The 15,109-nt window shown below is 48.2% G+C and overlaps 1 protein-coding gene across 1 annotated transcript in view; it reads left to right on the forward strand.

The window, feature by feature from the left end:
* LOC120939744 (atypical protein kinase C-like) overlaps positions 1–12,854 on the forward strand; it is a 29,437-nt gene extending 16,583 nt beyond the window's left edge. Inside the window, exons 2-7 of the mRNA XM_040352078.1 lie at positions 3,704–3,972; positions 5,597–5,685; positions 5,889–6,090; positions 8,287–8,481; positions 10,167–10,295; positions 10,399–12,854. Of these exons, the coding sequence (XP_040208012.1) occupies positions 3,704–3,972; positions 5,597–5,685; positions 5,889–6,090; positions 8,287–8,481; positions 10,167–10,295; positions 10,399–11,454 (1,940 nt within the window). The 3' untranslated portion in view covers positions 11,455–12,854. The remainder of the gene's footprint in view (positions 1–3,703; positions 3,973–5,596; positions 5,686–5,888; positions 6,091–8,286; positions 8,482–10,166; positions 10,296–10,398) is intronic.
* The last annotated feature ends 2,255 nt before the right edge of the window (positions 12,855–15,109 follow it).

Consider the following 15,109-nt stretch of genomic DNA (forward strand, 5'->3'; position numbering starts at 1 on the left):
ATATATACACATAGTGGGGTCACCTCTATACACACATAGTGGGGTCACCTCTATATACACATAGTGGGCTCACCTCTATATACACATAGTGGGGTCACCTCTATATACACACATAGTGGGGTCACCTCTATATACACATAGTGGGGTCACCTCTATATACACACATAGTGGGGTCACCTCTATATACACATAGTGGGGTCACCTCTATATACACATAGTGGGGTCACCTCTATATATACACATAGTGGGGTCACCTCTATATATACACATAGTGGGGTCACCTCTATATACACACATAGTGGGGTCACCTCTATATACACATAGTGGGCTCACCTCTATATACACACATAGTGGGGTCACCTCTATATACACATAGTGGGGTCACCTCTATACACACATAGTGGGGTCAACTCTATATATACATAGTGGGGTCACCTCTATATACACATAGTGGGGTCACCTCTATATACACATAGTGGGGTCATCTCTATATATACACATAGTGGGGTCACCTCTATATACACATAGTGGGCTCACCTCTATATACACACATAGTGGGATCACCTCTATATACACATAGTGGGGTCATCTCTATATATACACATAGTGGGGTCACCTCTATATACACATAGTGGGCTCACCTCTATATACACACATAGTGGGGTCACCTCTATATACACATAGTGGGGTCACCTCTATATACACACATAGTGGGATCACCTCTATATACACATAGTGGGGTCATCTCTATATACACATAGTGGGCTCACCTCTATATACACACATAGTGGGGTCACCTCTATACACACATAGTGGGGTCACCTCTATATACACATAGTGGGGTCACCTCTATATACACATAGTGGGGTCACCTCTATATACACATAGTGGGGTCATCTCAATATATACACATAGTGGGGTCACCTCTATATACACATAGTGGGGTCACCTCTATATACACATAGTGGGGTCACCTCTATATACACATAGTGGGGTCACCTCTATATACACATAGTGGGGTCACCTCTATATACACATAGTGGGGTCACCTCTATATACACACATAGTGGGGTCACCTTTATATACACACATAGTGGGGTCACCTCTATACACACATAGTGGGGTCACCTCTATATACACATAGTGGGGTCACCTCTATATACACATAGTGGGCTCACCTCTATATACACACATAGTGGGGTCACCTCTATATATACACATAGTGGGCTCACCTCTATATACACATAGTGGGGTCACCTCTATATACACACATAGTGGGGTCACCTCTATATACACATAGTGGGGTCACCTCTATATACACACATAGTGGGATCACCTCTATATACACACATAGTGGGGTCACCTCTATATATACACATAGTGGGCTCACCTCTATACACACATAGTGGGGTCACCTCTATACACACATAGTGGGGTCACCTCTATATACACATAGTGGGGTCACCTCTATATACACATAGTGGGCTCACCTCTATATACACATAGTGGGCTCACCTCTATATACACACATAGTGGGGTCACCTCTATATACACATAGTGGGGTCACCTCTATATACACATAGTGGGGTCACCTCTATATACACATAGTGGGGTCACCTCTATATACACATAGTGGGGTCACCTCTATATACACATAGTGGGGTCACCTCTATATACACATAGTGGGGTCACCTCTATATACACACATAGTGGGGTCACCTCTATATATACACATAGTGGGATCACCTCTATATACACACATAGTGGGGTCACCTCTATATACACATAGTGGGGTCACCTCTATATATACACATAGTGGGGTCACCTCTATATACACACATAGTGGGATCACCTCTATATACACACATAGTGGGATCACCTCTATATACACACATAGTGGGATAACCTCTATATACACATAGTGGGGTCACCTCTATATATACATAGTGGGCTCACCTCTATATACACACATAGTGGGGTCACCTCTATACACACATAGTGGGGTCACCTCTATATACACATAGTGGGGTCACCTCTATATACACATAGTGGGGTCACCTCTATATACACATAGTGGGGTCACCTCTATATATACACATAGTGGGGTCACCTCTATATACACACATAGTGGGATCACCTCTATATACACACATAGTGGGATCACCTCTATATACACACATAGTGGGATAACCTCTATATACACATAGTGGGGTCACCTCTATATATACATAGTGGGCTCACCTCTATATACACACATAGTGGGGTCACCTCTATATACACATAGTGGGATCACCTCTATATACACATAGTGGGGTCACCTCTATATACACATAGTGGGATCACCTCTATATACACACATAGTGGGGTCACCTCTATATACACATAGTGGGGTCACCTCTATATATACACATAGTGGGATCACCTCTATATACACATAGTGGGCTCACCTCTATATACACACATAGTGGGGTCACCTCTATATACACATAGTGGGGTCACCTCTATATACACATAGTGGGGTCACCTCTATATACACATAGTGGGGTCACCTCTATATACACACATAGTGGGGTCACCTCTATATACACACATAGTGGGGTCACCTCTATATACACATAGTGGGGTCACCTCTATATACACATAGTGGGGTCACCTCTATATACACATAGTGGGATCACCTCTATATACATAGTGGGGTCACCTCTATATACACATAGTGGGGTCACCTCTATATACACACATAGTGGGGTCACCTCTATATACACACATAGTGGGGTCACCTCTATATACACATAGTGGGGTCACCTCTATATACACATAGTGGGGTCACCTCTATATACACATAGTGGGGTCACCTCTATATACACACATAGTGGGGTCACCTCTATATACACATAGTGGGCTCACCTCTATATACACATAGTGGGGTCACCTCTATATACACACATAGTGGGGTCACCTCTATATACACATAGTGGGGTCACCTCTATATACACATAGTGGGGTCACCTCTATATACACATAGTGGGGTCACCTCTATATACACATAGTGGGGTCACCTCTATATACACATAGTGGGGTCACCTCTATATACACATAGTGGGGTCACCTCTATATACACACATAGTGGTGTCACCTCTATATATACACATAGTGGGGTCACCTCTATATACACACATAGTGGGGTCACCTCTATATACACACATAGTGGGGTCACCTCTATATACACATAGTGGGGTCACCTCTATATACACATAGTGGGGTCACCTCTATATACACACATAGTGGGGTGACATTCTATATTCAATTGTCGCCACTGTGTTATGCCAAACGCAGCCACTGTGCCATCAATTGTCGCCACTGTGCCATGCCAAACGCAGCCACTGTGCCATCAATTGTCGCCACTGTGCCATGCCAAACGCAGCCACTGTGCCATGTTATTCAGATTGCTGGCGCTCACTAGGGGGGCGGCCATCTGAATAGTGGGCAGCAGCAACAATGCACGAATCTATGTATTGTATTTCAGTGGCGGTGCAGGAGCGAGAGGGGGCGGCGCTCCTGCGCCCTCTATGGATGCACCGCCACTGCTCATGACACTCACTAATATCTGATGATCCATCTAAATGTGCACAGATTTCGTGTAAGATCGATCAATGGGGTGTAAAGAGCAAGAATAAAAATGACTGTTTTCTTCTCTCTCTAGGACTAGACGGTGAACGTCGCAACCAGTCACGCGTACTCTCCATTGAAAAGATGAACTGTCATAGAATGATCGGAGGGGGACGCTACGGGACTGTGCATTTGGGCTCTCATCCCGCCATTGACCAGAAGCTGGCAGTTAAAATTATAAAAAAGAAAAAATTACGGAAAAACGAAGATCATTGGAAAACGGTTTCCACAGAACTTGGCGTGCTGGAGAAAGTCGGCCAGAGTCCATATATCACACATATGTATGGAATGTTACAGACAAAGGTAAGTCTTTTCACCTTCCACTTTCTTCACCTCTTTCCTGTACTGCACTCCACTACTGATCCAGACCCCCTGAAATTTACACAAGGCTAAGCAACCCCCTTCCCCCTCATATGACGGTCTTCACACCAATAGTCCCTAAGGCGGCACTGAGTGCTGAATTGTGAGCTTCACTTGTGTCCCACACCAGGTTTTTCCTGAGGGGTCCGGCTGTCAGGGCCGCCATCAGGAATTATGGGGCCCCTTACACAGCTTCAGGCATGGCCCCTTTCTGGAGCTGCCGCGAATCGAATTGAGAAGCGGGGGGGCTCTTTACAAAAAAAAAAAAGAAGAAATAAAGAAAAATATATATAATAAAAGGGGGGTAGCCATCCGGGGCCCTGGGGACCTCTGGGCCCTTTAATAAAAATAAAAAAAGAAATAAAAAATATATAAATATATAAAAAATAAAATAAACATTTATAAAAAAATAAAAAAAGGGGGGGGTTGCCATCCAGAGCCCTGGGGACCTCTGGGCCCTTTAATAAAAAATAAATATATAAACAAAAATAAAAAAATAAACATTTATAAAAAAAATAAAATAAAGGGGGTTTGCCACATGGGGCCCTGGGGACCTCTGAGCCCTTTAATAATTATTAATAATAATAATATTTTATATATATATATATATATATATATATATATATATATATATATATAAAATAAAAGAAATAAAAAAATATATAAAAAAAGGTTGTCATCCGGGGTCCTGAGGATCTCTGGGCCCCTGGGGACCTCCGGACCCCTAAAAAAAAAAAAAAAATGGCCCTTTAATAAAAAATAAAATAAAAATATATTAAAAAATATATATATTTTTTATAAAAATAAATAAAAAGGGGGGGGGGGTTGCCATCCGGACCTCCGGACCTCTAAAAACAAAAACAAATTGGCCCTTTAATAAAAAATAAAATAAAAATATATTAAAAAATATGTATATATTTTTTATAAAAAATAAATAAATAAAAGGGGGGTTGCCATCAAGGGCTCTGGGGTCCTCCGGGCCCCTGGGGACCTTTGTACCTCTAAAAAAATAAAATAAAAAGAATTGACCCTTTAATAAAAAATAAAATAAAAATATATTAAAAAAAATATATATATTTTTTTTTTATAAAAAAATAAATAAAAAAAATTGTCCCTTTAATAAAAAATAAAATAAAAATATATTAAAACAAATATATATATTTTTTTATGAAAAATAAATAAAAAAAGGGGGGGGTTGCCATCCGGGGTCCTCCGGGCCCCTGGGGACCTCCGGACCTCTAAAAATAAAAAAAATTGGCCCTTTAATAAAAAATAAAATACAAATATATTAAAAATATATATATTTTTTTAATAAAAAATAAAATAAAAAAAAGGGGGGTTGCCTTCTGGGGCCCTGTGGGCCTCCGGACCCCTGCCTGTACCCCCCTGATGGCGGCCCTGCCGGCTGTAGTGGATGGAAAGCAGTATGGGTAAGAGCAGAACTCTAGAGTGCCTCCTACAACTACAACTCTATCCACTTTTCCTAACTTGTGTGTGTGTGTCTGTCTATTACAAAATGAAATCCTGCATGACTATAATGTAAACTTTTTCTCTTATTTCTACACAGCATGAAATCGTCGTTGTCATGGAACGCCTGAGCAGAGAGGATCTCTTCGACAACATGGTTCCAGGTCCATTACCCGATGACACCATCAGGTAAGTTCAATACCCGGGTCACTCTGGAGTCGGGGGAGGGGGGGGGGTGAACGACCACTGAGAAAATGGCAGTGATCACCCCCTTCACCTGAGCCCTGACCATCCACACCCCTATGTACTATAGGGGGAAGTCATTTCATCTTTAGATTAAATTAGTCTGCAATGATTTGGGATGCTAATTTATATATCTCTTTCCCCATCAGATACTTCATAGCGGAAATGATCTGCGCTCTACGGTACCTGCGTTCTAAGGAGATCGTCCACAGAAACATCAAGCCTAAAAATATCCTCTTGAGTGATGACGGCCACATCAAAATCACGGGTTTTGGCTTGGCAGTTGCTGGAGTCACAGAGTCCAAGAGGATCAAAGGACAAGCCGGGAGTCTAACGTTCAGGGCGCCAGAGGTAAGATACATGCTAGCCACCTGATATTAGATCTAATTGTAATGTTTGTTATTATGGGATATAGACATAAGATAAAGTGGGGCCTATTGGGGCCCCCCCCCCATCTGTGTGTATTGGTGACCACTGTCATTGAGGAAGAAAGTAAGATCCAAAGTTATAGAGTTTTCCCCAAAAACCTTCAATAGGGGTGCCTGTTCTGGGGACAATTCTTTAACCACTTAAGCCCCGGACCTTTAGGCAGCTAAATGCCCAGGCCAGGTTTTGCGATTTGGCACTGCAACGCTTTAACTGACAATGGCGGGGTCGTGCGACGTGGCTCCCAAACAAAATTGGCGTCCTTTTTTCCCCACAAATAGAGCTTTCTTTTGGTGGTATTTGATCACCTCCGCGGTTTTTATTTTTTGCGCTATAAACAAAAATAGAGCGACAATTTTGAAAAAAATTCAATATTTTTTTACTTTTTGCTATAATAAATATCCCCCGAAAACACATATAAAAATTTTTTTTTCCTCAGTTTAGTCCGCTACGTATTCTTCTACCTATTTTTGGTAAAAAAAAAATCACAATAAGCGTTTATCGATTGGTTTGCGCAAAATTTACAAAATAGGGGATAGTTTTATTGCATTTTTATTATTTATTTATTTTTTTACTACTAATGGCGGCGATCAGCGATTTTTTTCCTGACTGTGACATTATGGCGGACACTTCGGACAATTTTGACACATTTTTGGGACCATTGTCATTTTCACAGCAAAAAAATGCATTTAAATTGCATTGTTTATTGTGAAAATGACAGTTGAAATTTGGGAGTTAACCACAGGGGGCGCTGTAGGAGTTAGGGTTCACCTAGTGTGTGTTTACAACTGTAGGGGGGTGTGGCTGTAGGTCTGATGTCATCGATCGAGTCTTCCTATAAAAGGGATGACACAATCGATGCAGCCGTCACAGTGAAGCACGGGGAAGCCGTGTTTACATACGGCTCTCCCCGTTCTTCAGCTCCGGGGAGCGATCGCGAGGGGGCGGCTAGAAACAAATAGCCGCGCCCTCATCCCGGATCGCTCCCCGGCAATTTCCGACCGCCGCATGTACCGGGGGGGGGTCCCGATCGGACCCCCGACCCGCGGAAAAGCAGGGACGTACATGTACGCCCATTTGCCTGTACGTGCCATTCTGTGGACGTATATATACATGCGGCGGGCGTTAAGCGGTTAAGAGAGAAATTTCCCTCAATTTGGGAGACTGTGACAGAACCCACTGTCACTGGGCCAGATTCAAGAAGCACTTGCGCCGCGCAACCTATGGTTGCGCGGGCGCAAGTGCTTACTTGCTCCGGTGTAACGAGTGCTCCTGATTCAGGAACCTCGTTACACCGACTGCAGCCTAAGATATGACAGGCATAAGCCTCCTTATGCCTTCATATCTTTGGCTGCATTCTTGCGTTGGCCGCTAGGTGGCGCGGCCATTGTGATCTGTGTATAGTATGCAAATTGCATACTACCACCGATTCACAAAAGATGCGCGGGCCCTGCGCACGCAAGGTACGGAGTTTCCGTACGGCGACTTTAGCATAAGGCTGCTCCTGCTAATAGCAGGGGCAACCAATGCTAAAGTATAGCTGCGCTTCCCGCTCGTGAAATTTAAATTTCACGTCGTTTACGTAAGTGAACCGTGAATGGCGCTGGACGCCATTCACGTTCACTTAGAAGCAAATGACGTCCTTGCGACGTCATTTGCCGCAATGCACGTCGGGAAAGTTTCCCGACGGAGCATGCGCTGTTCGCTCGGCGCGGGAGCGCGCCTAATTTAAATGATTCCTGCCCCCGGCGGGATCATTTACATTAGGCAGCCTTACGCCCGGCTGTTTAGCATATCGCCCGCGCAATTTACGGAGCAACTGCTCCGTGAATCGCGGGCAAAACGCAATATTTGCGTGGGCGCAGAGAAAAATATTTGCTCTTTGCCCACGCAAATATTGCTCGGATCTACCTGAATCTGGGCCACTGTGTGTTTTGTTAGGGACTGTAGGCGGGCCTCCTACCCACAGATTAAGGCCCAGAAGAGACTGGAGACAAGCTGGCATTGAGATAATGTAATGCTACATCCCTGCTCCCCCATCCCCCCTCTTGTTGCTGTGTCTAATTGTGTTGGTAAATGACAATCAGCTAATTTATCTTTCTCTTCATCATGTTTTTACAGGTCCATCGAGGTTTAAAATACTTCGGCATGGTCGACTATTTTGCACTGGGAGTAATAGTCTATGTGATGGCGTTCGGCTGGCATCCATTTCTTAGAGGCGGAGAGCCAACCATGAAAATAACAGGGAAAGTGCTCGGCAAGAAACCGCGTTTTCCAGAAGGCGTGAACCCTGCCCTCCGTAGCATCATAGAGATCGTAAGTATACATAGAGGTTTTATATCTTTTAAGGGACAAAGTCCTTTCCAGGTTACATATATCTTATTAGGATTGTAGAAGACACATTAGAAATGTCACATGTTTACCTGCACACATTGATGGAACTGAGCACCACACTCCCAGAGTCCATTCCCTTCCTACAATAGTGCTGACCAGCCTGATTCCTACACCAACCACTACACTTCACTCTACACTGACCTATACTGACCACTACACTGTCCACTATGCTGACCACTACACTATACTGTCCACTACACTACACTGACCTACCCGATTCATATACTGACCACTACACTACACTATACTGAATACTATACTGACTGTTACACTACACTGACCACTACACTATACTGACCACTGTACTACACTACACTGACCACTATACTAAGCACTATACTATATTGACCAAAATACTACACTACACTGACCACTACACAATACTGACCACTTCACTGACAGTTATATTGACCGCTACACTACACTGACCACTATACTACACGCTACACAACACTTACCACTATACTATACTGACCACTATACTATACTGACCACTATACTATACTGACCACTATACTGCCTGCTACACTACACTGACCACTATACTGACCACTACACTATACTGACCACTACACTATATTGACCACTACACTATACTGACCACTATACTACACTGACCACTACACTACACTGACCACTACACTATACTGACCACTACACTATACTGACCACTACACTATATTGACCACTACACTATACTGACCACTATACTACACTGACCACTACACTACACTAACCACTACTAACCACTATACTATACTGACCACTACACTATCCTACCTACAGTATTTCTATACTGACCACTACACTACACTGCATGAATCTAGCTGCACTAGCTGCTCTTCTCTCTCTCTCTGGCTGCTCCATCTCCCCAGACTGTGTCCAAAATACCCCCTCACGATCACGAGGGAATCTCCTTCTCTGTTATCCATTGGTCCGGAGAAGAAGTAGACAGCGGCGGTTCAAAATCTTAATTTCTTGTGTCTCCCGCCGCCCGCGCTTTGCCATGTTCAGACTCCATCTCCGGAACCCTGTGATTGGGCGTATGGGGTCATCAGCGGCGGCGGGGCAGGCCTGTTAACGATTGCGGTTGCTCCTGAAGTCCAGCCTTCGACCAATCACAATGCCGGATACTGGACATGGGCAGAGGCGGGACTCCAGGATCTACCGCAATCGTGGACCGGCCAGCCCCGCCGCACATGCCCCCATACGCCCAATCACAGGGCGCCTGAGACTAAACATGGCGGCAAAGCACGGAGGAAAGTACATTTAGGAGGAGACAGCATTTGTGACACATACTGGAGGGGAATTGCGCCCCCCTAAATGTTGCACCCAGTGCCATGCCCCCCCCCCCCCCACGCTACACCACTGGGTCTGTGTGGTTTCCTTGGATCAAGACCGAACCAATCACATACGCAGTGAATTCAATTTCTGGGGACATTCCTTACACAGACAGCATCTAGAACTCCCCTGGGGCTGCCATCATCATAAGAGCGATATAAGAAATATGTAACTGTCAGAATCAAATATTAAAAGGGGAATTCTATTGTTCAGAGATTGTTTATGTTATATCAGTGTTTCTTATTATATTCTTTTCCTTTTTACAGTTACTATGTAAAAACCAAGATGAGCGGATGATGCTAGCACGTGGCATCCGAGGACACCCCTTCTTACGGAATGTGGACTGGAAGGAGACAAAGCAAGGGAATTCACCGCCACCATTTCCATCAGGAAATGTAAGTATACGTATAAGGGAGGAGTCCCAGCACAATTGCGAGATTTATAGATATTTTTTTCTGAATAAATTCGAAACATTGACAAGTCTTTTTCTCTTTCCAGGTTCCTGAGGAAGATCTGAGTGCAGGAATACCAGGGGATAAATTCCTTCAATCTGAAGAACACCATGAGTCGCCGATAGAGCCAGAGGAGCAGAAGAAATTCCATGGCCAGGATCCTCACCGTAGTGCCTCATCACCACCATCGGAGAGCCAGGATCCTCACCATAGGGCCTCATCATCACCATTGGAGAGCCAGGGTCCTCACAGTATGGCCTCATCACCACCATCGGAGAGCCAGGATCCTCACTGTAGGGCCTCATCACCACCATCGGAGAGCCAGGGTCCTCACAGTATGGCCTCATCACCACCATTGGAGAGCCAGGATCCTCACAGTATGGCCTCATCACCACCATTAGAGAGCCAGGATCCTCACAGTAGGGCCTCATCACCACAATCGGAGAGCCAGGATCTTCACCGTAGGGCCTCATCATCATCATCGGAGAGCAGGGATCCTCACCGTACGGCCTCATCATCACCATCGGAGAGCAAGGATCCTCACCGTACGGCCTCATCATCACCATCGGAGAGCCAGGATCCTCACAGTATGGCCTCATCACCACCATCGGAGAGCCAGGATCCTCACCGTAGTGCCTCATCACCACCATCGGAGAGCCAGGATCCTCACCGTAGTGCCTCATCACCACCATCGGAGAGCCAGGATCCTCACCATAGGGCCTCATCATCACCATTGGAGAGCCAGGATCCTCACAGTATGGCCTCATCACCACCATCGGAGAGCCAGGATCCTCACTGTAGGGCCTCATCACCACCATCGGAGAGCCAGGATCCTCACAGTATGGCCTCATCACCACCATTAGAGAGCCAGGATCCTCACAGTAGGGCCTCATCACCACAATCGGAGAGCCAGGATCCTCACCGTAGGGCCTCATCATCATCATCGGAGAGCAATGATCCTCACCATACCGCCTCATCACCACCACCAACGTACAGCTTCACCATCGCCATGGAAGAGCCAGGATCCTTACAGTGGAGCCTCATCACCTCCATCGAAGAGCCAGAATCCCCACATTGGAGCCTCAGCATCACCTTTGAATAGGCAGGATCATCAATGTGGAGCCTCAGATCATTAGACTCTGAAGGATCTACAACCATCTAATGTGACATTTATTTTTCAGGGACAACTTTTTAAGGTCCCAATGATATAGGTAGGAAGATACATTTTATTTATCATCTACGGATGACAAGACATAAAGACATTGTGACAACAACCACTGACTTCCCTATTACCAAGATCTCCAGAGAATGTGGTTGTGTCACATATCAGACCACCCATCACATGTGATCTGACTGCTGCATGATAGCGGCGTATGACGTCACACGTGACATGGGCATGCCTACTGTGCATTCGTAGAGCAGCCACAATCCAGAAGGCCAATCAGAGCGAAGCGTGATCTCAAGCTCCACCCCCAGGCAACAACCAGCTCAGACCACTCCCAAAGAGTCACTGCCATTGGCAGGACATGTGGAGGAGGAGCGGGCTATATGGGAAGGAGTCTAACCAGCATATAATTGGGAAAAAATCAGGAGTGTCCATCTTCTTAAACCACTAAGGACTCCTTCACACCTACCATTTTAGCATGCAGCGAAATGGAGTATTATCCATGGGTGCAAAGTGTGCAGTGCACATGGGCCCCATTGGGGGGTGGGGTCCACTGTGCTCTGACCCACACTGCAACCATGGAACTGTGACGACTGTGAGACACCATTGTCCTGTTTTCCCACTTATATGCCGGATAGAATCTTCCCCCATAGCCCACTCATCCTCCATATTTCCTGCCAATGGTATCTGCAGCATTGACTCTCCGGGAGTGATTTAGGTGGGTTGCTCCCCAGGGGGGGAGGGGGGACTTGGGAATGGGCCTCCCTCTGTATGGCTTCCTGGAATGATATCCATGTAACCCCAGGAGATGGTTGGGGTTACATGGATGGAGGTCGTAGTAATAGGAAAGTCAGTGGATGTTGTCACAATGTATTTATGTCTTGTTTTCTGTAAATGAGAAATAAAATGTATTTTCTTATCTATCCCGCCTTGATGTGGGGACCTTAAAAAGTCCAACTTTGTCCCTCTAAAATAAAAGTCAAATCAGATGATCCGAGGCTCTATATTTATGAGAAATAGAATGTATGTTCTGATCTATAATGTCTTGAACAGTATAGAAAGTCGTGCATTTCATAAGGAGATGAACTGGTCACCCTAGACTGATGATTCAGGGACTATCTGATCGCCTTAGGGGGTCAGGAAGGAATTTTTTCCCTTTGAAACTCATCTGACTGAGGGGGTTTTCGCCTTCCTCTGAATCATCCTAAAGGTTTAGGAGTCTGAAAAGGCCCCGCCTCTGAGGAGTCAGAGGATAACAATTAGAGGTAGACCTATATGGGTTTTTCTATGGCCGATGCCGATATTTAGAAATCAGGGCGGCCGATGGCCGATATATAATGCAGATTTTTGCGGCCGATTTTTTTTTTTTTTTGCTAGGCGCGGGTGGTGCTGCGTTGTGGAGAGGGATGGGTGGTGCTGCGTTGTGGAGAGGGATGGGTAGTGCTGCGTTGTGGAGAGGGATGGGTGGTGGTGCGTTGTGGGGAGGGATGGGTGGTGGTGCGTTGTGGGGAGTGATGGGTGGTGGTGCGTTGTGGGGGGGAGGGATGGGTGGTGGTGCGTTGTGGGGAGGGATGGGTGGTGGTGCGTTGTGGGGAGGGATGGGTGGTGGTGCGTTGTGGGGAGGGATGGGTGGTGGTGCGTTGTGGGGGGGAGGGATGGGTGGTGGTGCGTTGTGGGAGGGATGGGTGGTGCTGCGTTGTGGAGAGGGATGGGTGGTGGTGCGTTGTGGGGGGGGAGGGATGGGTGGTGGTGCGTTGTGGGGGGGAGGGATGGGTGGTGGTGCGTTGTGGGGGGGAGGGATGGGTGGTGGTGCGTTGTGGGAGGGATGGGTGGTGCTGCGTTGTGGGGAGGGATGGGTGGTGCTGCGTTGTGGGGAGGGGGATGGGTGGTGCTGCGTTGTGGGGGGGGAGGGATGGGTGGTGCTGCGTTGTGGGGGGGATGGGTGGTGGTGCGTTGTGGGGAGGGATGGGTGGTGCTGCGTTGTGGGGGGAGGGATAGGTGGTGGTGCGTTGTGGAGAGGGATGGGTGGTGCTGCGTTGTGGGGGGGATGGGTGGTGCTGCGTTGTGGGGAGGGATGGGTGGTGCTGCGTTGTGGGGAGGGATGGGTGGTGGTGCGTTGTGGGGAGGGATGGGTGGTGGTGCGTTGTGGAGAGGGATGGGTGGTGCATTGTGGGGAGGGATGGGTGGTGGTGCGTTGTGGAGAGGGATGGGTGGTGCTGCGTTGTGGGGGGAGGGATGGGTGGTGCTGTGTTGTGGGGAGGGATGGGTGGTGGTGCGTTGTGGGGAGGGATGGGTGGTGGTGCATTGTGGAGAGGAATGGGTGGTGGTGCATTGTGGGGGAGAGGGATGGGTGGTGGTGTGTTGTGGAGAGGGATGGGTGGTGTGTTGTGGGGAGGGATGGGTGGTGTGTTGTGGGGAGGGATGGGTGGTGGTGCGTTGTGGGGGGGGGGATGGGTGGTGCTGCGTTGTGGGAGGGATGGGTGGTGCTGCGTTGTGGGAGGGATGGGTGGTGCTGCGTTGTGGGGAGGGATGGGTGGTGGTGCGTTGTGGGGAGGGATGGGTGGTGGTGCGTTGTGGAGAGGGATGGGTGGTGCTGCGTTGTGGGGGGAGGGATAGGTGGTGGTGCGTTGTGGGGAGGGATGGGTGGTGGTGCGTTGTGGGGGGGGATGGGTGGTGCTGCGTTGTGGGGGGGGGAATGGGTGGTGCGTTGTGGGGAGGGATGGGTGGTGCTGCGTTGTGGGGGGGGGATGGGTGGTGGTGCGTTGTGAAGAGGGATGGGTGGTGGTGCGTTGTGGGGGGGGGGTGGGTGGTGCGTTGTGGAGAGGGATGGGTGGTTCTGCGTTGTGGGGGGGATGGGTGGTGCTGCGTTGTGGGAGGAATGGGTGGTGCTGCGTTGTGGGGGGGGATGGGTGGTGGTGCGTTGTGGAGAGGGATGGGTGGTGGTGCGTTGTCGGGGGGGGGATGGGTGGTGCTGCGTTGTGGGGGGGGAGGGATGGGTGGTGCTGTGTTGTGGGGGGAGGGATGGGTGGTGCTGCGTTGTGGGGGGGGGGAATGGGTGGTGCTGCGTTGTGGGGGGAGGGATGGGTGGTGGTGCGTTGTGGGGAGGGATGGGTGGTGCTGCGTTGTGGGGGGGAGGGATGGGTGGTGGTGCGTTGTGGAGGGAGGGATGGGTGGTGGTGCGTTGTGGGGGGGGATGGGTGGTGGTGCGTTGTGGGGAGGGATGGGTGGTGGTGCGTTGTGGAGAGGGATGGGTGGTGGTGCGTTGTGGGGGGGGGGATGGGTGGTGGTGCGTTGTGGGGGGGAGGGATGGGTGGTGCTGCGTTGTGGGGGAGAGGGATGGGTGGTGCTGCGTTGTGGGGGAGGGATGGGTGGTGCTGCGTTGTGGGGGGGAGGGATGGGTGGTGGTGCGTTGTGGGGAGGGATGGGTGGTGCTGCGTTGTGGGGGGGAGGGATGGGTGGTGCTGCGTTGTGGGGGGGATGGGTGGTGCTGCGTTGTGGGGGGGGGATGGGTGGTGCGTTGTGGGGGGGGATGGGTGGTGCTGCGTTGTGGGGGGGGGTGGGTGGTGCTGCGTTGTGGGGGGGATGGGTGGTG

The sequence above is a fragment of the Rana temporaria genome, chromosome 5 (assembly GCF_905171775.1).
Source record: "Rana temporaria chromosome 5, aRanTem1.1, whole genome shotgun sequence".
Lineage (NCBI taxonomy): Eukaryota > Metazoa > Chordata > Amphibia > Anura > Ranidae > Rana > Rana temporaria.